Source organism: Perna viridis, chromosome 9 (assembly GCF_037379345.1).
Source record: "Perna viridis isolate PV_CMFRI_1.1 ecotype Kerala chromosome 9, ASM3737934v1, whole genome shotgun sequence".
Taxonomy (NCBI): domain Eukaryota; kingdom Metazoa; phylum Mollusca; class Bivalvia; order Mytilida; family Mytilidae; genus Perna; species Perna viridis.
The window spans coordinates 14,610,329-14,636,375 of NC_142453.1; the positions used below are offsets into that span (position 1 = coordinate 14,610,329).

The following is a 26,047-nucleotide window of genomic DNA, read 5'->3' on the forward strand; positions in this document are numbered from 1 at the left end:
TTGCCCCAATGCGACGAATAAATTCTCTGTGTCCTTTACAATTTCTGAAAGTACATAATGTAATCAATATTGATCTAACATTCTATTAGCAACACTAATATAACATTATATTCTGATGCTTACATAACTCTTTGTCTCTAGTTACAGTATATTGATAAATTGGATATATTTTCTTCATTAACTATACATGGGTTAATTTATAATTTGTGTCAAGGTCTGACGTATGGACCGATACATGTTCGAGATATACATCTTATTGACACACCGATTCATATAAGCCACAATTTATACTAATGTAGAACTTACTTATGTGTGTAAATGTTATCAATATATCGATGTCGGTAGGCATTTAATTCATTTGAAGCTTCTAAAAAGTTTATATAATGGGGACCATAGTTAATTAGATTTTGTAAAACAAAATGTAATCATATAGCCACTTATCCTTCTTCAATTTTTAACACAGCTTTTCACATGATATCCCATTGACATGCTTTTTAGGGATATAATTTTATTAAAACCAATATAATTGAAACTGTTTTATAAGTTCTTCAAAATCACGATTTGATTTATTAAAATACTCCCTTTTTCGAAATTTGTCCGCTTTACTTTTTTTTCATGGACACAATAAAGTTATATTATACAGAATCAATAACCTCCATGCTATATCATTAATATTTTAACATTTTAACATTCAGACCGCCTGAATATTTTTATCAGCATTTATCATGATTTGACTTCAATATATAGTAATATGAACTTTCAATGTGTAAAACATTTATAGTGATATACATCTGAATATTTAGTATTGGTACATTTTCATAAAGTAGATGTCCATGGTATTGATATTACTTACTCATAATTATTTTAGAAAAATAAAAATGTTATCCAATTCGGTATGGTAACAATTATTGACCTTACACTTAGTAATATCAAGGGACATAAAGAATATTTACCACACCTCCAAGATATATTACATGCAGTACGTACTGATCGTCCATTGCTCCTTATGAACACTTCCATAATATAATCTCTCTGTGGGTTGAGCATTCATTGTAAATTAGAAACTGTGTTCATGTACATAGCGTTAATACACAGTACTTCTTCCATCAGACAAAAATGAATTTTAAGGTCAAGAACATAATGCATTCAATCAATATCACAAATTCACAACTTCGTATCACAAACCAGAGGTTTAAATAAAATGAAGTATATGCAATGACACGTGTGAAGTTTTGTAATTAATAATTAATGACGTGTATAAAGTTTTATGGATTTACAATTAATAAGGCAATCTGAAGGTCTGTAATTGTCTATTTGACGATTGAAAAAAATCATTTACCAAATCTGTCTAAACAAAATTTGTTTATTTGCAAATAAAATATGTTTAAACTAAGCTAATCATTTACCGCACATTTGACATTATTGTGCCAGACTTAATAGCAATTTAAGTGGAAATATTTGGTTTTTTTTTTAAATGAACGTTTTTACTACTCCGGTTTGTATTCATTGCATAACAAACGAGTTCAGTATTTTAAATAAAAAGAATCAAACACAACACAAACAAACCAAATAAAAGAACAACTTATAAACCTTTCTTATTCCTGTACTTCATTACAGTATGACACTTATTATGCTTCTTTAACGCAAAACTGCGATTTAAAAAAAAATCACAAACATTTCATGCCTTTTAAATAGTTACTATAGCTTACCGACAGCTTATTACATATTTCAATCGAGCCTCTGTGTAAATAATGGGCAGTTCCTCTTCGTTTTCCGTCATTTGTCAAATGAAGAATTTTGGCAAGAATTGCTTACTTTATCAGTTCCATATTTTCCTGTACTTATTATTAATGGGCCAACTATTTTAAAATTATATCTGATTTCTTGTCTTAATCTTATTTGCATCTACGTCTCATTTTCTGACGGATATATCCTTTAACCATCGTCGGTATAATAAATTATATTAACATGAAAGTATTAGACATCTGCAGAGAGCCTTAGTCACAAAGTAAACGTATAATCTCTTTATTGGCACATTAAAGGGGAACGGCAGTTAATACTGTTTACGTTCTATTTTCTTATTCAACGAATTTTTCTCTAAGAAATGGTTGTTATCAAAAATGCTTCGGGTCGGATAATGGATCAACTTTAAAATATTAAAACTTACGATGATGTGTTTAAAAATTCATATGAATGTTTAAAAAATCGATTGAAAAACAAAATGAAACAAGTTATATTGGAATAAAATCAAACTTCTTAAAAGATTAAAATAACTAAAGCTTAAAGATTTGGTTGTATTTGTTAAACTGGTTATAAATTCGACAGGAACATTTTACATACTTGGACTACTATGTATTGTAATGAGTCTTCATTGTAGGATTGTGGGTACTGGTAGTGTCGGATTAGTAAGTTGGTTCTGCATTTGACAAATTAGTCTGTTGTGCTCTTTAAAAAAAACTGTTAAATGAGATGTATCACATACAATAAGAAGGGCCCGGGGCTATATCTAAAGGCCAACATTGTTCTACTACAAAACAACAACAACTGTTACAAGCAAACAGCTAGAGTTAAATAACAACACGAGGATGATATTACGTTCCTTCCAACAACAAACAGCTAACAAGTTATCGTAAGAGTTTAACGATTTGTTGCATCGGTTGAGTTAATAACGAAATTTCTTAGAGCAGGTCTGGTGTGAAAATGATTTTCTTACTCTTTGTAAGTTATATCAACAACTGTTTTCTTCAAAACATTTTTGATAGCATGTCACGTAAGAAATCCCACTGAGAGGTCTTTACATGACTAGCGAATTGTGAAGCAACTTGCCGCTCACAAGCTGATGAAATTTATAATCCATTTGGGGAATAGAACCCGTGTTAAATGTTACTGTGAACAATAAATCTTTACAATTCCCCAAATAATATTACAGCACGATGATACATTGATGTCGAGAATGGAAGGCATGTCTTTCCCAAAGGTAATAAATCTTTTATGGCAGATATTCTTAATACGGAAGAGCGGATTCGTTTTTATGATAATCCTACAAGCTTTATCAGAGCACGGTTATATGGGGAGGCATTGATTTCGTTAATTATATCCAAAATGATATATTATGTTGCAAATGATAGTTGCATACAAAATATTTGACCTTTGTAACTGATCTTACTTTTTATTCAATTGTGTTACTAATCGGCACGGCACATTTATATAGTAGTATACTTTTGAAAGATATAGTCATTTATTATGACGTTAATATTATTTCTTATACGGCATATGCAATGCGGAATTGTCGGCACATGAACATACACAAATCCAATCGTCTTAATAATACATTAGGCATTTGTATTTAAGAACCTCGTTATACATACCGTAATTCGTAGATAAACATTGTATTCATATAAATATATTTGTAATTTAACAAACCAAACTATTGTATTATACTTATTGATACAATCGAAATCCATGTCTACTACATATAATTAGTCACATATCAAGTTGCCGTTTTTTTCCAATTTGAAGGCAAACTCCCCTCTCGTTACTAGCACAAAATATCAAGTAGTGAACTATATACAATTAAAAAATCCTTTTATTCCAAAGAAATGTAAATCAAACAAAATATGATAACTACGATTAATATTGAAAATGTACTAAGAATGATTTTATTGAACAATATTTACTTTTGAGTCTTTCAATAAAGGAATCTTTAGTAAATCATACACCTTTTTATTTTCAAGATAAATAAACAAAAAGCGTTATGATTATATCTTTATAAATGTCACGTAATATAAAGACAAATAAACTATGCTCTATACTATATAGAAAGAAATATAGGTAAATCTGATTGGCAGGTCTGACGAGATCTGATTTGTCACAATGCGATCATCTAATCATTATTGAATAATTCTATGGCTGTAATAGGTGAATGTTTTGTAGCGTGACCGATGAAAACTGAAGTAAATTCTATGAAAGTGATTTAGCATTTTTTTCAAGATAAAGCTATTATATGGCGTTGTGATATGTTACTTTTATCTGTGCGTTCTATGTCATCCACTGTGTTGAGATTTTAAAATATCAAAGGCCCGTAAAGGTTAGTTTTCATTAATGTTTGTGTCGTTAAATGCTGCTGCTTACAGAATGTGTTTGTAAATGTTTTTTATTCAATATACTTGTTGTCTAAGATATGTATTTGTCGTCAACTACATGGGGGTATTGAAGTACTTAGTAAATAAATTATTTCATAGTATAATATTTTGAACTAACTATGAACGCAGTATTTCTTTAGTCTGAACATTATTTGAATCATGATTGAAAGAAAAAAAATAAATACATATAATAAGTCCGCAGTATTTTGATTCATTTAATTAGACATATACAAATTGAAAATGTATTTGTTTTAGTAACTAAATTGTATTATTAACGAATAGTTATAACCTTCAGGGGCAGATAACATGGATTAAGTAACGATCGTATATTGAAAAAAAAGTAAAAATATCATCCTGAACGGAAATATTTTGAAAATCTTCCTGAAGTTAAATGTATTATTGTAAAGTGGAAGTGTTTAAGTTAAGTTCTTTTTCAGTTGTAGTATTACAAATGCTAATTGCAATATTTCTTTTTGAGGTAGGATTACAAATTTGACGAGCATGTACCCCGGAGTGGTTCTTCCGTCAGTAATTACTGGTTTTAATCACTAGACGCTATCTTCCCATGAATTTTGTCGCACGATTTCAATCGAAGTCACTTTTGGATAAAATTTCCAAAACAGTCGGTCGCAAAAATGTTTTTTTTTCAAATGATCAATAGAACTGTACTACCGATGAAAGAAACTTACAATTCGCTTTAGGATAGCGGTAAATTTCATATTGGATAAATGTTACGTTTAATTTAATAGCACTCAGCGAAATATTGGTCTCCTTTATTTTCTATTTCAATTAATGTATAGCTGGAGTCTTTTAATGTATTTTCAATTTCTATAGCGCTTCAGTTGAAGTACAAATGTAATCAAAATTAAACCATTAAAACGTTGTATACATGCAAATATAGTAACAGATGTCGGATACCTTTTGTTACCTAGAATATTAACTGAAAAAAGGTGATTTCGGTATTGGTATGTAATGTTCAAAATTAGAAAGAGTGGTAACAGTACAATGTCTGAGACAAACGCACTTTTCTGCATTTGTCTCAGACATTGTACTGGTACAACGCTTTCTAATTTTGAAATTAGAAGTTTTATGATTAAATTTTACCATTCAAAGTGTTTTTGACCTCACTTTGTCAGTTATAAAAGAAGCCGTTTTAAGAATAAATTGGATTAATGTTAAAACATAGAAAAATGAATTGACAATAAAGGAATGGCGTAAATGAACGACCTCTTACTAACAAAAACGCAACCACATTGAAAAGGACAGTTGACAACAGTTTTCCGTTTACGTAAAAAGTTGAAAAGTAGAAAGTTTTTATAGAGAAATATATTTCTAATCTAAGATTCTCTTTGAAATAAATTTGAAGCAACTTTTCGCACTTGTTAAGATCGGATTAATAAAGAAAAAGTGCACTTGTTTGAAAGAGTATTCAAGGGAAGCAGGGTTATAGCGGTAATCAAACGAATGTAATCCAGGGACAAAGACATGGAAAACAGACATACACAACAAAGAACAAAGAGTAACTAAAATCATACATACAAAGTAACAAAATCAAATGATCCAGGAATGGTCACTTTTTAAATTCCAATAAGATTGAATTACATTTTCGAGACTTTCGGGGACACACCAAAGGAGGAATACATGTATACCTATTCAATATGTCTGAAAGAACTTTATAGGCTGACGTGGCTTTTTATTCAATGTGAGTGCTGAGGTATAATCAAAGTGGTTTAAACGACAGGTTTTGTTGACTAAACGGAAAATGTCAACCTACAATATCAATTCACGTGATACAAAAATCATGTATGGCATCCACAGTATTTATTATACTTTGTTAAAGTACTCCTTCAATACACGTCCGTATGTCACATTTAACATTCTTAATTCTGACAGCAACGGTCTGGAATTTTTTTTATTAAAAGTTAGAATACTCACAAGGACGTTTGAAATGAACAGAAAAACTAGTACTTAAAAGATAAGTTTAATATTTAGATTTGTCCGAATATTCGATATACTGTAATTTTCATATTGACCAAAATGTTATAATGTTGTCAATGGTTGATAACGTTTCAACTCTTGTATGTACTTGCAATGCAGTTTCATTGCTCAGTTTTATGTAGATTTTGTCTTTCAATTCAAACGTTTTTTTTTATTTCTAAACTTTGCGATTTTATAGTAAGGGAGCGAATTTTCAATAAATTCAGGTCGTAATTACAAAAGTTCTACCATTGTTATCATAACCTATTTTACAAGCATGGAGTACCCGTTTCCGATTTGAGAAAGGGTCTAAGTCTATCTCTCCTTGTAAATATTTTCTCTTCAACCACTGTCACAGGTGGTATTCGCGTTGTGTCTGTTCTCCGTGTCTGATCTTTGTCCCTGATTTTCGCTTGAATCTTAGTTCTCTTGATTACTCCTTGGCATGCTCTTTAGACATAAACGTATCTAAATTGTGATATTTTCTATTCATAAACAACAATAAAGTCTACAACTACTAAATTCATTTGTGGAATATTAGATAACTTTGATTCATAATTGTTTGCAATTGCTCGTAAAAGATCTATTTCTACTTTGATAGTTTAGCTTAGCCTTTTTTCTTTTCATTTGCGTGACTGTTTGTAGAACTTAAAATTCTAAAAACTCCTATTTTGATTTTGAAGGGAATGTCATGTTTATTAGGAGACAACACAAACACTTCATGATGAAGTAAATCTAAAGGTGGGATATTCTTGAGGTTTATATAATCACAAGCATTGTGGAACATTTCTAGTCCATAAAAAGTGTGTTCTTATTGCTCACATATGAATAAAATTAATTGAAGAATGGAAGTCGCCGCTTTACTATACAAAATATGCCATATCATGTTAAAAATATTAACCTCAAGGTTAAGCGTTTAAGTTCCTTGTTTGTAAGTAGCAATCTTTGTAAGAATCGTACAAATACCATAAAATGTGATATATTCCCAATATTAGCATGATTTTTAGCTGGGGTGTTACTTAATACTTCGGGTAAATATGACTGTAACAACATACATGCATTTTAGTAGTACTGTTTTCAAAGTAGAGAAGGTCTGGTCATGAAAGCGTCTAAACGCATGAACTGTTTAGTGTAAACCTATTCCTCGATGATAAAGCAAACCTACTCCCAATTTTTACTTGTTGGTTTTTAACGATCTATACATAATTTACATTTTTCTTTGAATTTTAATTTTATGAATCCTGAAAAATTCACGTATTAATTTGTGGCATATGCTAATCCTTTTGTTCATCACTGAAACTGATATTATGGAATTTACTAATCAATACTTAATTGATCAAACACACAGTCTGTCATTATTAAGCACTAGACTTTCATTTTAATTTTTTGAAAAGATTATTGAAAAAAAAACGTTCACCGAAAGAATTATTTTGGAGAAAAGATCTATTTTTTATTGGCGAAAAAAATGTGGTATGATAGCTCGTGTATACATTTGGCATGACTATAATGACCTGTTTAGCGCACCATAACCAAGTGACCTTTGTACAACCACCGATTCCAGAAAAGAATAAATTAATTCATTTTATTTATTACTATTATCAATACTTGAATTAGTGTACACAACAATTATAGATATAACCTATGTTTTTAAATTCCATTAATATAACGTATTATATGTGTATTCAAACGTCCCATTTGCATGTTCTTCTCTTTTCCATATATAAAAATAAACCAAATGTGATATTATCAAACACATTTTACCAAAGCACGACCAAATATGTATTTTACAAAGAACATGCCATCGTGCACACTAAACTTCTTACAATTAGGATCTTGGAGCAGGGTTATATTGCTACAAGATTAAAGTTATCACTGCTGAAGTTTTATGGTTGTCATCATGAACTCATTGATCGTTACGGTGTATCTATCTGCACCATGCAAACTGATTTGTTCAACGTGTCATAGTTTTCCTTTCCTCTTTCGTTTTCCTGGACTTGTCTTTTTATGAACAATTCGTGGCGGTTTTTCTAAAAAAGGAGAGGACGCTTACCCTACCGATGCACCTGGTTCATGCTCCAAGTTTTTAATGGAGTCCAAATTATTCATTTACTTGTGTTACTCTGTACGTATTATTTTGGTTATTTTATGTTCTTTGTTGTGTGTGTCTGTTTTATATGTCTGGTCTTTGTCCCTGGATTACATTCTTTTGATTTTTTTCTTAAGTCTTTCTTCCCTTGATTACTCTTTCACACACACTTCAAACAGCAAGATTTAACATAAAGTCTCATAGGTATAGCAATTAAGTTTGGCATTTGCTGCAAATATTTAATAAACAATTGAGTGGATAGGAGACGAACATATCTTACGATAGGATTTTTAAACGGGCGTCTCCCACATAATAAAATCGTTTTAAGATGATTCTTCTTTTCTTCTTCGTCGCAATTGTTCCTATTTAACAACAATAACCATTCCTTGCTTGCTAAATAACGATAATATTTCAAGTTGCGCCTTCGAAGTCTGCAAAGTTTACAAACAACAGCCTGTAACATTTGGTAGTGCATACGTATGGCAGAATGGGTGAATGCAAACTATAGAAATTAGTTTGATGGATTCAAATCTAATTTGCAAAACGGTCTATGAATGTTAAATATGTCGACATTGCGGCTTTTGTTATTTTCATTAGAAAAAATGATTTTGTGTGCATCTTCTCCCAGCTAGGACGACCTCAGCGTACCATCATATCTACATCCCAACAACAAATTTTCTTGTCATTCCCGGTGCAATTTAAATAGCATCCGCTAATGTTCGAATTTACGCCGCTTCTTCTTGCACCTAATGACCAAAAATATCCCACATTTGCTCAGTTGGATTCTAATCTGGACTTCTAGTACAGCATTTTAATGTATTTGCAGTCTCTGTATGCAAATAAAGATGTTCATTAACTTTCATTACACGGACAATTGGGTACAAAGTGTTGTTGTTTCATAGGTCTACAATCACAATAAAAGGCCAACTCAAGTGTATTTCAGACTAATTCCGCACAAAACTCACTTTATTTCCAGGGCTGTACGTATTGCAAAAGTTATTGCTATAACAGTGTCTTGGTGCCTCTCTTACAATAGGAGATGTTAAATGGGTTCGTTTAGATCTTCGAAAAAATTTCGCTTTGTTTGCCTTTCTCCGATGTTGTTTATAAACACTTTAACTACTTGTTGAACAACTGTTACCGGAAAATAATTATGCGTTTTGCCACAATGGTCTACATTTTTTTTCCATGGAATATAATTTGAAAGTTGCGTGACTCATTTCACCCAATTAAGAATCGATGCATTGTATTTATAGGACCTTTTTATGACAGTGTGCCACAGATACATTATTAAAGCAAAACTTTTACCGGATTTTACTCACTTGCAATTTGAAAGGTGTCGCTGGGGAAGGACATGTTTACCCTTCTAAAACACAGCACTTGGTGGCACTCCTAAAGCTAAATTGCTAGTGCTTAAAGTTTTTGTGTGATGTCTTGTTTTTCTTATCTTTAGTTTTTATACGTAAGTGCATTTCACACTGTTTCTTACATTGTGTATGAATCCGTCTTTGTTTTTATTTTTCAATGTTCAGGCAATGTGGTTGTATTTTGATGTGTCGCAGACAAATCATGCAAAGCTAGGCTAGAAAAAATAATAAGTATAGGGAAATAATTTATTGTTATAAAAAGCGAACTTTTTCAAAGTGTGAAAAAGACACATATATAACCTAATTGAACTTTTGTATTTTAATTTTCTTTCCCGATTTTTAGATCTTACACATGTGAGAAGTAAAAGCCGTTGATATGAAAGTTTGAACGTTATTTTGTTAGTTTACATTTCTCAGTTAGCTGAAATACATACTTCCCGGTAATTTTTTACGAAAATATCTATTATACAACAAATGAAACAAAATATCCACGGAATATGTTGTTACTGCCCAATTTAAAAACCTAAATATGCATTATTATTGACGAAATGTATTAACGTAAACGTTTTTTTTTTATTCTAGTTTGCTTATACTGCACTTTTAATTGTATAGTCTTAATTTTATTATAGAGAGAAAACGTTGAAATAAAGAATATGCTGAAGGAGAATCAATTTCTCCTATGAAATGTGTACAAAAAGTTTTGAATATAAAATGAGAGGAAACATATCCAGAAATTAACTCACCGACGGTACTTTTTTAATCACTGACTACAATCAAACATAGAATAATATTACAAAATTCTGTTTACCATCATTATTTATTGTAAAATTTGTCAAAGAATTGTGGTGATAATTTACTCACTAATGCATGACAATTGATAACGACATATTCTGTTGCATCTAAGAGTTTAGCGGACAAGTCTTTCCGTCTGAATAAATTGCGTTAGTCTAAATATGCGTGATTGTCTCTGAAAATCATTTTTCAATTCTGTCAATGAAAGGGTTACTGCAAATGACATTAACAGGATGACATGCATATAAATAACGTTCGAACAAACCTCGGACAGAATTATATGGCTAGACCGACGTAAGCATTGCTGATTTTCATATTAAGAATAAACAAGATTTAAAAGTTGCTTTTGAAATAACATTCTCAGAATTAAGACAGTAAAAACCAAACTTGATGCCGGATTATGGTTAAAGCTCTTGTCATATATTCTATACTTAAATCTATCATCTTACCAAAGATGTTATACTAAATCCTGGAAGCCATTGAATCATTTTGTGATGAGAACATATGTGTGCGAACACAGGATAACAGGTGAAGAGTGTATAATAATAAGAAAATCCCGTAATAATGTTCAATGTGTGTTCAGTAAGTTAAATAATTCTCAGGCACATTAATACTGAAAAATGATTCCATAACAAAAATGAAATCAATTGAGATTCATGTCAAATCCTCGATGTCACTTTCAAGTAAATAAAAGAAATTGCATTGAAATGAATTTTCAATTAAGGATTGCAGAGAAAGAGAAGAAAATGAGGAAACGTATTAATAATTCGCAAAACGTTCTTCATACGGTTGCAAAGACAATATCAACAATTTACCTATACTCCAAGTGATTCAAAACGTTTATTAAACTAAACAAAATATGAATTTTGGCAGTTGATTACTTGATTTATAAGGTCTTTATGATATATTGGGAGAAAGAAAACGATGCACGATAATTGGCCAAAGTGTTAATCGATTCAGATATTTACCCATTGTACAAAACCCTTCTCTTGTTATAATTAGAGTGTAGAACATTCTGATATTATACAATTACCCGTTATATTGCTGCCATCTAGTAACATTTATTTGTCCAGGAGATCAATTACAAACAATGGTTTAGATTACAACAGGGAACGTTTTTCATAAATTATTGAATCAGTATTGCTCCCTTTCTATCACTCTATTTACAGATTCTGTATATAATGTTTAGATCTTCTGATTGCTGCTATTACATTTAAGTTTCAATCTGAAGATTATAAGACTATTGTCCAATTTTGTTGAAACATTGTTGTTAATTATAAGATCGGGCAGATAACTGTTTATTGGCCCGTCTTTATAGGCAACGTCAGCGATATCTGACCGGCGACAATGGTAAGTTCATATGCAAAGAAAGTAACGTTCTGATTATAAATCAAATAATTGGTTAAAAAATAAAAATGCCTTGAAGACATCACGTGTGTTTTAACATGTGATAAAAGATTATGACATCGCATTTTTTCCATATCGTCCCTTGCATCAATCCTCAACCCATATCAGCCCTCGAGCATGCTCTTGGGCTTGATCTGGGTCTCGTGTTGATGCACCATCCAACATGGAAAATGGTATGTAGTAAACTATAATTATTATTGTTGTCCTGAGATCTTTCATGGTGTGTTGAATGCAAAAATAGGTGAGAATAATTCAGTTGTGTCACCATCTTTCTTTCTTAAAATTCTTCTTAAAAGGAAAAATAAATGACTACTGTCTATATAAATAACTATTTTGTTCCCTTCTTGAGATATAAGTATTTCTTTTCTTTGTCGAGATTAAAGGAAAATTCAAATAGAAGATATTCAAATGCATTGTCTGTCAGATTTGGTATATGTAGTGTTATTACCGTGAACCTCTGATTTTTACCTTGATATTTCCATTTAAAATACCGACTTTTCCTTTGACTATATGCTTTGAGTACTGCCAATGTTTTATCAGTTTGGTAATTTTGTTATTTCCCTTTATAACAATTTTTGCGCTATCATTCCAAAGAAAATAAAATTTGAAATATAACAGTCACTTTTTACGTCGACAGTCTGACAATTCATCAATGTAGTCTAAAAGTCTAACCATAAGAAATCCCAGTAGAGTCACATACTATGGCTTAAACCAATTCTGGCCGTAGGCAATACCATTGCTTTTCAATAATTGTTTAAATTTTGATGTATGAATTGATTCCTTTGGCATGACATTTATAGTACAGAAAATTGCTGATTTGAAAATTCACTATTATTTCTAAATTGACATTTAATCTTAATATTCAGTCTTTGGAAGTCATAGGGGACTTAAACATATCATTGATTTTATCTTGATCCCATGCTGTAAGCCATTATAGAAGTATAATATCGTATTATAGGCTTTGTCTGGACAGTTATGAGAACCAAAGGAGATTCATAGCAGTATTTTTTTCGGTAAGTAGGAAGTAGGTGGGAAAAAAGTCACACGAATTTAACACTTTAGAAATAAAGTTTCACAATCGTCCCAGACGAAATAAAGTGTAAGTTGGCTCTTCTGCCTTGCAAGGAACTGCCGGACATGCCTTGGGGCAGTATATCGGATAAGGTTATTAAATACAAAATTCCCTATCAAAGTACCACCGCGTGTTGTTAGTTCAATAAGTGGTAGTTTCAATTCTAATAACTGTTATGGGGTTGCATTAACCGTTAATAAACATAACATGAACACGTTCAAATGCCAAAAACATTGTTATATCACCGCGCGTCTGTTCATTGTTCATTTAACTATTCATATATTTATAAAAATTACTCATTCAAACTGTTGCAATTTTCTTCGCAGAAGTTGACGACACTACGTTGCATGTCAGATTTACCTGAAGTTGCGTCTTGCTCTATCGTTTTTGTAGTTCATTACTGCCCGAACTAAAAAAATATTAGTTACAGAATCCACGATTTAAAAAAATTCTACCCACACCACTTGTAATAAGACTGCATGTTAGTTCTCAATACTTCAATCGGCATATTGCTTTTAATCTCGCTCATCACGAGATTATTGTAAAATCTCTGACAAGACATCAAGATGTAGCGTGACGCTCTGAAGTAAAGAGTCCGGTGTCATTTGAACGAGCCACGTCTAATTATGTTTTAATTAAACCCATACTGGCATATTTTGTTGTTAAGATAGTAACCGTACGGTAAGACTGACAATTGATTTTGCTTAATTTCACAGTTGTAGGATTTCATATGTGTAGGTTTCAACTAGTAAGAAGTACAAAACAGATGACCCATGTTCTAATGTCATATTCAGAGATGTATTGAAACTTCATCACTTCCATGAATTTTTTTGATCTCGATAGACAAAATTAGTCAATTTTATTGATTTCCAGTCTTTTACGGACGATGACAGTTTTCTTAATAAATAAAAACATATAAAGATAAAATCTGATCTAAAAACGATCATTTTGATGATGAATGGTACAAAGAACTACATATTGTATTCAACAACACTGTGTTTTGTTAACTTAAAATACAGAGATACAACACAAACATCATCATAAGTTTTGCTTACTAGTATCAATTTAAAAAAAAATGCCAACAATATCAGACGTCAACACAAAAATAGTACAGCGCCACCGTAAAATCAATTATTCAATTAGTGGGCCATATTATATTTCTTGACTCTTGAAATGAGTCAAAAACAAATTTAATGACTCTTGCAATGAGTCAAAAACAAAACAAAAATCGAAGAGAATTAATTAAGTTGTTTCTTTATAATTCTATGCTATTTGTACATAATACGGGTAACAACAAAATTACCGAACACTTATCCGATCCATAATCAAGTCAAGTCCAAAAATAAATCTGCCTAAATAGATATTTCACCACCGGAGCACCTGGTACCGAAATGGTCCTGACTTGGTACAGGCATTTCAAACGAAATGAAGGGTTAGCTCTAGGTTTTACAGCGCTAAACCTCCCTCTACCAATGCGACGTGAAAATACCAGTGGTGATTAAATAGTATTTGCATGCTATTGTCATAATCGGTAAATTAGCGGTCACATCAGCAAAAAAAAACAATGTACAGAAAAACAATCATAACTCATTATTTTAAAAGAAACTGAGTATTTTTCAACCATTGGAAAACAGACGTATTTCCTCATATCCCACATTTAGAACTCTTCTACTTGGTAGTTTAATGGAAGTTACTTCTATACGGATGCGTAGACGCTGGCTCCGCCATTAGGTTAAGAAACATGTATAATAAAGACCTAGTTTAGTCATAAGCAAACCTTTCAATTAAGATAATTTGTAAATGTGCTTTAATTCTATAGACTAGTTTGTGAAATAGTCTTATGCGCGTCTTCCGGATACGTATACTCTACAACCAATTTATTAAGAAGGTCCTTATAACCAAACATTCCCTTCAGAAGCCACAGCATTACTGTGAGGCAGCTTCTCCTTGCTACAGCGTCGAGAGATCGAAACTATAGCACATTTTCCATCACAGAATTAGTTTATTGAGAAGCGAAAAGTAAATTGTTCCTTTGGGATATTTGTTCTTCACAAAGAGAAATTTGTTTAATAATTGTTGACAAATTGGAAGAGACGGCAATACGCCTTCCTTACAAAGACGCTTAGTGTACTTTCTATGCCAAGTGATTTACCGTGTATATATATGTAATAACTTGGGAGGGATATTAATGTATATTAGGAAATATTTTGTCTAGTCTGGTCCTAAAACTTCTATAAAGAAGAATGAAATCCTTAGTTCTTGCAAAAGGTGAAAAATACATGTCAGTCGAAGATGGATTTTACAATATCGTTTGCAAAAAAATCGTAGACATATCCTGGTGTATGAATTCTTACTTCGATGTTAAAATCTCTCGCTAATGAGCAATTAATGTTAAAAAATTGCACGACAGAAAGAAGCATCCCTGGATTAAGACAAACTAGTAAGTAGAAGTAAAAGCGTAGGAAACAATGTAAAAGTCAATATTGATACATTTGATAAAATATTTTTGACCTTGATCTGTATTACATGTATATACTGACAGCTGGACCAAAATCATGAGAACAAAATGCAAAATGTACTTAAAGTTTTAGAGTAAAGTAACTACATGTATAAAAAGTAGTGGTCAAACAAAGACGAGTCATAGCTTCAATGACACTAAATTGTAGAAATATGGGATATTAATTGATTAAGAGTTCCAAATTACAAAGATAGTATTAAGGAAAAGTGCGCACAACCCATATTGAACAGGAACTGTAAAAAATCTAAAGTTATCTGAAATAATATAGTATTGTACAAAACAAAAGTAAGAGATAAGGTTGAACAAGTACAAAAAATAATGTATTTCTAATGATAACATCACTATAGTAAACATGCCGTTGACTATCTAGAAAACATTTACAAAGATTGGTTAAAAAAGACGAAATATACGAACATGTCCAAGCAATCAAAATTAAAAGCTTTTGAACGTTTTTTCTTCGACCAAGAAGTAGACAAATACGATACAACAAGAAGAAGCTCTCAATTTAAGTTTAACTAAGTAAATTGACGAGACTTGTGCTGTAATATACACAATGTCTCCATGAAAATTTTTTGATATACAGCATTGGAGGCTCTTTTATCTTAACATGGTGTGAACCATAGAAGCTTTTTAAATACATGCTCAAATAATAACATTTTTTATGTAATCCTTGTGAATGAAAATACAAAACTTGAATTTATCTAACTTATTTCATTTTCGTTTTCGCGTTTAGGCTTACTTTTTTCAATCAAAACGTGGGTCGCAATAAAACGGTGATTAGACCCAATCAGTGCAGTCTGGAACGAAAGTCCTTTGGAAAAAAATCACGGTTATTTGCAATAATTTTGTTGAAAGACTTTATGATTCATTAAATAATTCATTTCCATAATTTGAATTGATCAAATTGATGCTATACTAAAGGACAAAAAATCAATCATCAATAATAATTATTTATATCCAGTTGAGCAAATAATTGGTATTTTATTGCTCGGAGAACTTTATAATGCAAATTAAATTACGTACTTCGTAACATTGTGTGATGTTATTGAAAGAAAAGACACGGCACATGACAACTTCAATCACACACACACACACACACACACACACACACACACACACACACACACACACACACACACACACACACACACACACACACACACACACACACATATATATATATATATTTGTTTGCTTGTAATAGAAAAAGGAAAAGTTGGGGAATCGACAACCGCATCATATCAAAAGATGTGAATGAGTAATCAAAGGAACCAAGATTCTGGCGGGAATCAAAAGAATGTAATCCAGGGACAAAGACCAGACATGGCAAAACAGACAAACACAACAAAAAACGTACAATAACCAAAATAATGCATACAGAGTAACAAAAGTAAATGAGTAACTTGGACTCCACTGAAAGTTGGAATCTTGGACCAGGTTCCCGGTAGGGTAAGTGTCCTCAGCTTTTCTAGAAACACCCGCCGAGTTGCTTATAAAATATCAAGTCCGGGATAGACGAAAGAGGAAAGGAAAACTATGACACGTTAAACAAATCTTTTTTCATGGTGCAGATGTACGTAACGATCAACGTCATGATGACGACCATAAAACTTCAGTAGTGATGACTTCAATTTTGTAGCATCATAATCTTGTTCCAGGAGCCTAATTTGTACGAAATCTAGCGCGATACAAAACGTCTGCATAATTAAGGCAAGCTTTGACATAATGTACGAGTTATGATATGAAAACTCCAAACGCAAGTGCTGAAGGGATGTTGCCACTGATGAAATGGAAGTTGGCAATACGAAATAAAAAGTCATCGCGTAAAGTTTTGTCAACAGTTTTCATCTACCATTAATCTCTTAGTGTAGATAAAGATATGAGACTGACTTCACAGTGTCTGTAGTTTCCTTTATCAAAAGTTCTTGGAGTAAATGCGATGTATCAAATCTTCCAAACTAGGATTTTTTATTACGAAAATACGTCATCTATATAGCGGAAACTGACATTAAACTGACATTAAACTGACATTAAAGGATCTAATCGACAACCCTTCTTTTGGATCAGATCAGCTATAAAATCATCCTCATAAGATTGAAGGAATAGGTCAGCAAGTAGAGGAACACAATTTGTTCCCATTTGAATGCCGACTGTTTGTTGAACAAAGCGCCCATCATACTGTACAAATATGTTTTCGATAAATAATTCGAGCATTTTGATAACATTTTTGAGGGTATATTTGTTTTATTTTTGTTTTGTTTTGTTTTGTTTTGTTGTTTTGTTGTTGTTGTTGTTGTTGTTGTTTTGTTTATTTTTTGTCGACTGAGGTAACAATTTACTTTGTGAAGCTTTTAGCACACTACATGAAAAACCCCGGAAGCAAGGCGTTACAAGCTGAACATTCTGTAAATCTCTAAAAGATGACTGAAAATTCGCCAGAACAGTACTGATCACAATATTTAATCTGTAGCAACCCTCGGTCAGTTTTCTCGATTTATTAGTATATAAAAAGAAAGCAGTAATTTGGATGAATGAAATCAAATTTCTCTGCTCATTTTCGTCTAACACTCTGATCAAGAATATCAAAGTTAAAGCAGCGCTTAACACTATTAAATCTTCTATTAGGAATAAATAAACCATTCAATAATTCATTTGCATAACACGATAATCGTGGCTTAGAGAAATGTTGCTGTTTCGATGAATGTAAATCGATGAGTAGATATTATTATGTAAAAGCAATTGAGTGAATGTTTGTTGTATAATTGAATCATAAGTAATTCAATACAAGTTATGATGAGGCAAGGAATAATTGTTTTAGTGTTTCTCAACAAAGGTTTCCTATTTAACAAGAAGGTGTGACCTTTCATTATGTATTTATCCTACTAAAATATTAGTCAGAAGGGGTTAAACTAATATATACTGAGAACTTGTACTACTACAAGTACTTTTGTCCACATACACAACTATTTCATTGTTATGTTATCATGTTATTGGTGACATGTTTTTTTTTCTTAACCAAGAATTATTCAAACTCTGAACACTATAACCATTTAACACTATTACCATTTTGTGAAAATTATAAGCTAGATTTATTAACAAAAAAAGAGACTCTTGCTGAATGGTATGAATTGAGGTATGATATGATATATACACACACATATATATATATATATATATATATATTTACGTGATCTCTCTAAATCCAGCATAAGAATGTCACTAAGGGGAAAGTTTTTCGAATCACCTATGTTTCCCGATTACGCTTGTAATAGGGGTAATACAAATTGATCATTCACTGATAAAAATACTCATGAACGGTAGTTACAATTTGTTTTCATAGGTCGTCATCTACAGAGAAAATTTCGATCACTATCATGAGAAGTATATCCATAAGGTTGGACTGCATTGTTTTAACAGAAGAAAAAAATCAGCAGAGTAATCACACCTGTCTTTTAAGACATAGAAGGCCAATCAGGACTGTGTATGGTTCACAGAAATCCTTTTTATTTTCCTTGTAATTTAAAAAAATATCACAAAAACAGGTAATTGATGTGTGTGGCCTAGGGATTTACTACGCTAGCCTACTTTAATGGTTGACTGGCGTCTGAAGTGTAAATTGAATTAATGAGACAAGGTTATGTTGTGTTCAGTAAATATTCATAAGCGAAAACATGTGAAACAAAGTAAAGATGAGAATAACAAAGAATAATTATCAGCACGGAATCACTGAACAAGAATATCAATGACAGGATTAACACTATATAATATTATATTATGATTTCACGAAGAACTTATAGAGGATGATAAATATGTTCATTGCAGAACTGATTGCTAAATGTATTCAATGCAGTCGATTATGAAACATGCATTGTTAGAAATAAATAAGATTGAATTGCAAAAGAAGATTTAAGTTTTATATAGAACAGATCAAATGTAGAATAACATTTAAAATCATAACGTTTTTCATGTGTTAGTACATGACTTAAAGAGAATGCGTGACCAGATTTGTGATAAAAATTTAATACCCTATCGTGTAAATAATTTACAAAAAAAAAAAAAAAGAAAACCAAAATATTATATATTTCAATTCCACAAAGGTAAACGATTATTTGAATATTAGTTTCATATGGGACATTTCTACGAAAACCTGAAGAGAACATCTACCCAACATAAACATTTATATGGAATAATACAACTATGACGGGAGAACAGTTTGATAGCTCCTCTTGATAAAATTACATAAACCATAACATTTAAAACAGGGCCATTTCGTGCTACGTCATTGGTACTATATCTCTGTTTGGGTACATTGAAAATGTATACACGTGCCCGAAAAAAAATAAATCTTCACAAATAGCTTGTATGTAATGCAGAGTGGTCCAGTCTGTGTATGAGTCCCATAACCGTGTTTACATATGAGAAGTTCTTCTTGTTTTCTGTCAGCTTTTCATTTTCGTTAGGCATACATCCCCGCGTGGCGAAAACACAACTACTTTGCTCAATGCTTTTAGGACTTGAACAGGGGGGTGCATATAAAATAGTTACACTATTTGTATCGTTCTTTCTTTGCTGCTAGGTTACATCAATTAACAAGCCCGGTAAACTTAATTATGGTCAAGAGAAAGCTCGGGCGGCTTCTTTTGTCTTTACATGGTTCGGAGCCTCTTGACACAGGTGTCGACGCAGGTGTATGACTTCGATGATTGAAATATAATTGCATTTCTTTTGTCTTACGAAATTTGAAATAAAACAATTTACATGGAGAATTTGACACAATATACAATTTATAATAGGCGACCCTTGGTCAGTTTAAGGAAAAATTTCTGGTACAATCAATATTTTTTTCTAGGTAAGTTAAAATATTTAATATTAGCAAAAGTAGATTTAGAACACGAGGAAGCTTCAGCACGAAACCTTTATGGGTTCTAAAATAAAAGCATTAAACACCTATAAAAATAAGCATGTTCGTATTATCCTATTGCTGAACTTGCGGGGTACTGGTACACTTGTCAGGAGTAACTTTCTGTAAAATGGGGAGAAATCAATATTTTCATTGAAGATCGAGATCGGAACCATTTTAATATTAGAATGTGAATTTTATTTACTTTATGTAAAAAGTTCAATCGGACATGACAGAACACAATGAGATATTTCTATGTAATCTTAAAAAAGAAGTGGTTTCTTCTCTATGTCGATTCTAGTCTTCACACATGTAAGTTAAATATTTCTGTCATTGTTTATCATTTTCGTCTCGAAGTTGTTTAAATTGATACAACTGTAAGTATATATTCGCTGGCAAACCAAAACTTTCATTATTTTCACTCTCAGTTGTAGAAATCATGTAAACAGTGAAGAAGCCCCATGCATATCAACCACTCGATCTATGTATAGAGAACCAATGACGTAGCACGGTCACGTGACCACGTGGCTAATTAAAATTCGTATGGCTTAGGTCATTGTCGACTTTGAATCAATTTGACTTCAATTAAACGACATTAGTGACTACAATGGGCCTTTTTATGATATACTTTAGGTTTAATAAATCAAATAAAACAAAAATTGAAAAAAATAATTTTTTGTGTCATGTCTCCTTTAATCCTATTTCTAATTACATGATGCAAGTTACGAAAGTTCCAAAGCGAACACGTTCTTCTATTTATTGGATGTGCCACAGACAATTTGACTGAACGTTGTCATAGAAAACTGTCGGTATGAGTATCCTGAGATAGAATATCAAACAGCAACAAAATGTATTGAAACCAAACAATAATGTGAAATTAGTATTAGGCCTGACCAGGTCACAATGTCCTTTTATTTGACATTAATTTTGACGCTCAAACTTATAAGTTAATCTGTTTACGACTTATCTAATCCTCTTTATATCCTTATACATTGAGTGAAGATTAAAGAAAATATTTCCATTCAATATTGCAGCATCACTTTTTTCTTTTGCTTTTTTTTAATGGTTACGTCTTTCACTAACTGACGTTTCAGCAATTCAGTGCCAGTCACTATCGTTTTTTCGAGACAAATAATAAGATAGATAAATTAGCGACTGTCACTAAATCTTGTCACTCACTAACTAGTGCAATAATATAACGAAAATGGTTATTGATACTTAATGCTTTGTCTTTGGGTGTCATATCAGCATGTAACTTTTCTAATAAAGAAATCAATATGATGTTCAGTGAAGTACAAAATAAACGCTGAAATATCTAAGTTTATTATGTTTGGAGTTTCAAATCATACGAAAAATATATTACATACTCCGAGAACTTAAGTAAAATGTGGTCTTGCCTTTCAGTTTTAAATATTACCTGGGTTAAACAAAAATTGATCATATATAATCTAAGACGTTTCATATTTTGTCTTTCAGCTGTCAGAAAACCATGGCAACATCACAACAGGTATACAACGCTGTACATAAAGCTTTTCAAGTAGTTCTAAACTTTTGGATGATATCAAACGTTTTGTCTACTTGTCAGTTCCCTCGCTTTATAAATCATTTAGATGTATGGACAATGAAAAATGAAGAAGGTGGAACACTCACGGCTTACATTAAACCCTCTATTATGCAAGCTAAGTACTGTCAGTATGCCGGTGCCAGGTGTCAACACTACTCAAGACAGTGTTATAAAGACAAGGGAAACAATAAATACGTAGTTAAACATGAGATAAGATCTGCAGAATATTCACCTTCTTCTTACCTGTGTATGCAGTTTGTATTCAGATCATCGACTGTGCTTCAATTAATGACATCAGAAATTGTTCAAATGCCTTTAGACGATTTGTGTAACAGAATAAGTTTAAATAATTGGTTACTTATTTCTTCCACATCTTTTGGCAAAACACCATCGATCAACTGTCCATTTTCAGGAGGATACAATCTAGAAATAAGGTCCGAAGACTCTGGTGTTTTATGTTCAAATAAAATGCTTAGTCCTAGAATTGAAAGTGAATGTGAACCTGGTGATGGAATAACGTTTGATTTTAAACATCCTGATTGTATTCATAATAGTCTAAAAAGTATGAAACTAAGGCTCAGGCATCATGTTGATTGTGTTGCCACCTGGCAGTTAGGCGTGTACCAGTTTCTCGTCTTGCGTCCAGATCCAGACCATGCTTTGTGTTTTCGAATGGAAAAACCTTTGGATGATATTAAACATGCATACTTATTCATGGATTTAGTTTGTGATCCTGGAAATTCTGAAGGGCAACCACAAGATTCTAAAAATTTACTTTCCATAAGGTTTGATAGGAAAACAATACATTCTGTTTGCGAAAACGAATTTGAAGGATGTTCAGACGAGCGAGTTTGTGACACAGACATGAAGGAACATTGTAAACGTACATGCGGACAGTGCCAAGCAGACAGAGCTTGTGCATTCCCAGAATATCTTCGCCGAGTTTGGGGATTATATAATCAGGACTTCCGATCCTCAAATCATATGCAGTATGTAAATATAACCAACTACGAAATTAATTTTCCAAATGTAGGACGGTTTCAATGTTTGTTTAATAATGTTTCAGGAAAGCACAAATCGATTTTGTTGCATACTTTTGAAAATGGTTGCTATCCTAAGTTCACATGCATGGAAACATTTTACACTTCGGAAACAGTTCGACAATTCCGTTTAGGCAGTCGGATAAACTGGCCTATGTTCCCTCTCCACAGAGTAAAGGATCAAGCATGCAATCCCTTGAATTTCAAGGAAGATATTCAAATTGGAGGTACGAGGCAGTTTATGTCCGTACCTTATATAACTGTTGTCGACCCATCATACGTTAAAAGCGTAAATTGTGAATTGGCGAATGAATTTCGAAATCATGAAAGAGGTTTGTATTTCCGTGAAAAGAACCGATGTGACGGTTGTATATATTACGATAGTAATATTAATTCTCAGCAATTTGATGTTCGAACTATTACATGTCCAGATGCCTTTGGATTTATAGAGTACATATGTTTGGCATCATATAAATTTGATAATGAAACGACAGCAGTTGTAACTGGCACGAAAGTGGGGTCTTCTAGTGTCGACACCTCTAATATCCGGCAATTTTTGTGCTGGATATTTACTGGTTACGGTAAAAAGAGAAAAATTATAGTTCTCGATGCATCTGACTGTAATGAAGTTCAGTTCAAAAAAGCAAAAGTACGAGATATGCAACCTCGGAGCGCTTTTGACGTGATAGAAAATTCACCAAAACAATGCCCATTGACTTACCAACCCGTCAAACGAAGGACCACTCCTTTTCCGGATCCCACTCCAGTTTACACTAATAAAGCGTCTCAGAGATCTTTACCAACTGAAGTGTTAACGACTTATAACGATGAGAGTAACCAGACGGGTTTTTTCCTTATTGATAAAGATGAATACAGAAACAAAGCATCAGACATTATGGAAAATCCGTCAATTTTAATTCTTTTTGTTACAGTTTCGTACATGCAAAGTGTCATTGATTTAAGTGTTAACACTCTGATATGATTTTGCATACATAAATTGGCTTGCCCAGCATTATGTCGATAGCTGTTGCCGGACAAAAAAAAGAAACCCCTTCAATTAAGGTTTTCACCTCTTTTCAAGCAATACGCTTAAAGATTAGAACATTTACACAGCAAAGTTCAATTGATGGAAAATGTGCATAGAAATAGTAAAGTAGGCGTTTACAATCTACCGAGCTCGGGCTGATAATGTTTTATTTTTGGCATTTGCTACACGAAGGTGCTACAAAAAGGTAATTGCAAATTATAATTTCATTTCTTTCGTTAATCGTTCATACCAATTATTGTTCATGACTTAGGAGCTTTGTGTTTTGAACAAGAAGAACACGGAAGAAAATACTGAACCATTTTATTTCGTAAGATAAATGGAGTGAACCTTACGAAGATAGCTACATGGTTTTGTTTATATTAATCGAACTAAACAACACCAGATGACAATCATTAGTATTTCAGCACGTACTAAAAAATACTGAAACTCGACATAAATGGTATTTCCTGGATATATTCAGACTTTATAACATCCTTATTATCATTTTTTTTTTGAATTTGACAAATTTACTTCTTGCAAATGTTTATGCTTTTCAAAGAAATTTCTTTATCATGCTTTTTGTTATGCTCAATGTATATAGATTTGATAATGAGACAATGAGTCAGGCGACGCAAGTTTTTACAGGTGTATTTGAATGTAAAATTAAACTTATACATGCATTAATTAACATTAGAAAAGTAAATATATTTCAAAAGAAAAAATGTAATATCGCTTAATGTTATACATGTATACCACAAGACATGAAATATGACGTCACATTAAGACGTTAGCAATTCTTTCGTTTAAAGAAGATAATCGTGCGTTTTATGTTTAATTGATCAGTATGTTTGTTGTGAAAGAAAATAATGTAATTAACCACGAAAGTGATATTTTGTTATGACAGTGGAGTGGACTTAAATGATCAGTGTAATACAAAAGGTGTGTTTATATCACACCTATATCATAACGTAAATTCATTTTGTTTTCATCATTGTTCTGCTCTAACAACGTAAACTTTGCTAGTAGTGAATTCCTTTCTATTTATAAACACTTAATTGCGACTTTTGCTAAAAACATCGTAGTGTTTCAAAACATGTCCAAAGTCGTTCCCTAGGTAATTGAATTTAGGTCATGATTAGTAAAATAAAAGTTTATAATGTGAGAATATGCCTGTAACATGTAAAGTTATATTAAGCTCCTCATGGTATCATTGTGCTTTTTTGTATCATGTATGCAATATTGAATTGCATTTATAAAAGTACGTTTTTGTTTTATATCTGAATATAAAAAAAGGAAATCAAGTGTTTGTGTAGGAGATGAGATTGCAATTGTACCCGAAAGACAAAACAAACGAGCCACGATGCTTTTATCACAAAGGACATCACAGTATGATTTTAAGTGTCGTCTGTTAGATGCTCTTTTCATTGTTTGCATCTTCAAACTAATGTTATTACTGTATGTGTTGACAATCGCTTTAATTATGTGCTTTTCATCTGTGACGTAATCTATGTAATGGAAAATTGAGTTCCCTGTAGGTTTCTATAACTGTTTAATTGTCTGTTTCATCTGTTTTAATCACACTAAGTAATTTCACTCTCCAAGACCAACCTTATGTGACTGGCATGTTTGTGCAACTGTAATTATCATAACAAACATTTGATCAAGATGGAAATTTAGACTAGGAATAGATTAAAGTCGTAATATCTCTTTTTTCATTTACATTTCAGAACTGCTTTATCACACAACATCAGGAAAAGAATTCAATGAACCCCCTTCAACAACACTTATAGGCAATATATAAAATCTATCCTGAATCTGGGCATTTGTTGTGCAGTATTTGTTGCATTGTATTTACATGGTTATCAATCTTGTTATATAAAATAAATTGTAAGAGAATCTTTGTAGAAATGATTTAAGAGATTGCCCATTTAGAAACCAGGCAGTTCCTGTAGTATGCATGGCACATGGTAAGATTTATCTAATGGAATTGTTTGTGTCAATATAATGTTTATATCATATACATGTCCCATAGTACAAATACTTTCTTTAAATTGACGATGAATGACTCAGAAAAAAGATTTTCAGTTCCCTAAAAAAGCAACGATATTTAACACAAAATGAAAGCGTTATCACCCTTTTCAATGAATTTCATTTT

At 31.9% G+C, this 26,047-nt stretch overlaps 1 protein-coding gene across 2 annotated transcripts in view; it reads left to right on the top strand.

Moving 5' to 3' along the window:
• LOC148606896 (uncharacterized) overlaps positions 1-25,930 on the top strand; it is a 28,733-nt gene extending 2,803 nt beyond the window's left edge. The window contains exons 1-2 of one of the 2 annotated variants that reach the window (XM_088545440.1): positions 3,924-4,087; positions 21,738-25,930. In XM_088545440.1, coding sequence (XP_088401566.1) covers positions 21,751-23,847 — 2,097 coding nt within the window. In that variant the 5' untranslated portion in view covers positions 3,924-4,087; positions 21,738-21,750 and the 3' untranslated portion in view covers positions 23,848-25,930. Of the gene's footprint in view, positions 1-3,923; positions 4,088-21,737 lie in introns of those variants that run through there. The other variant, XM_088545439.1, reaches the window with a different exon arrangement.
• Positions 25,931-26,047: the final 117 nt, after the last annotated feature.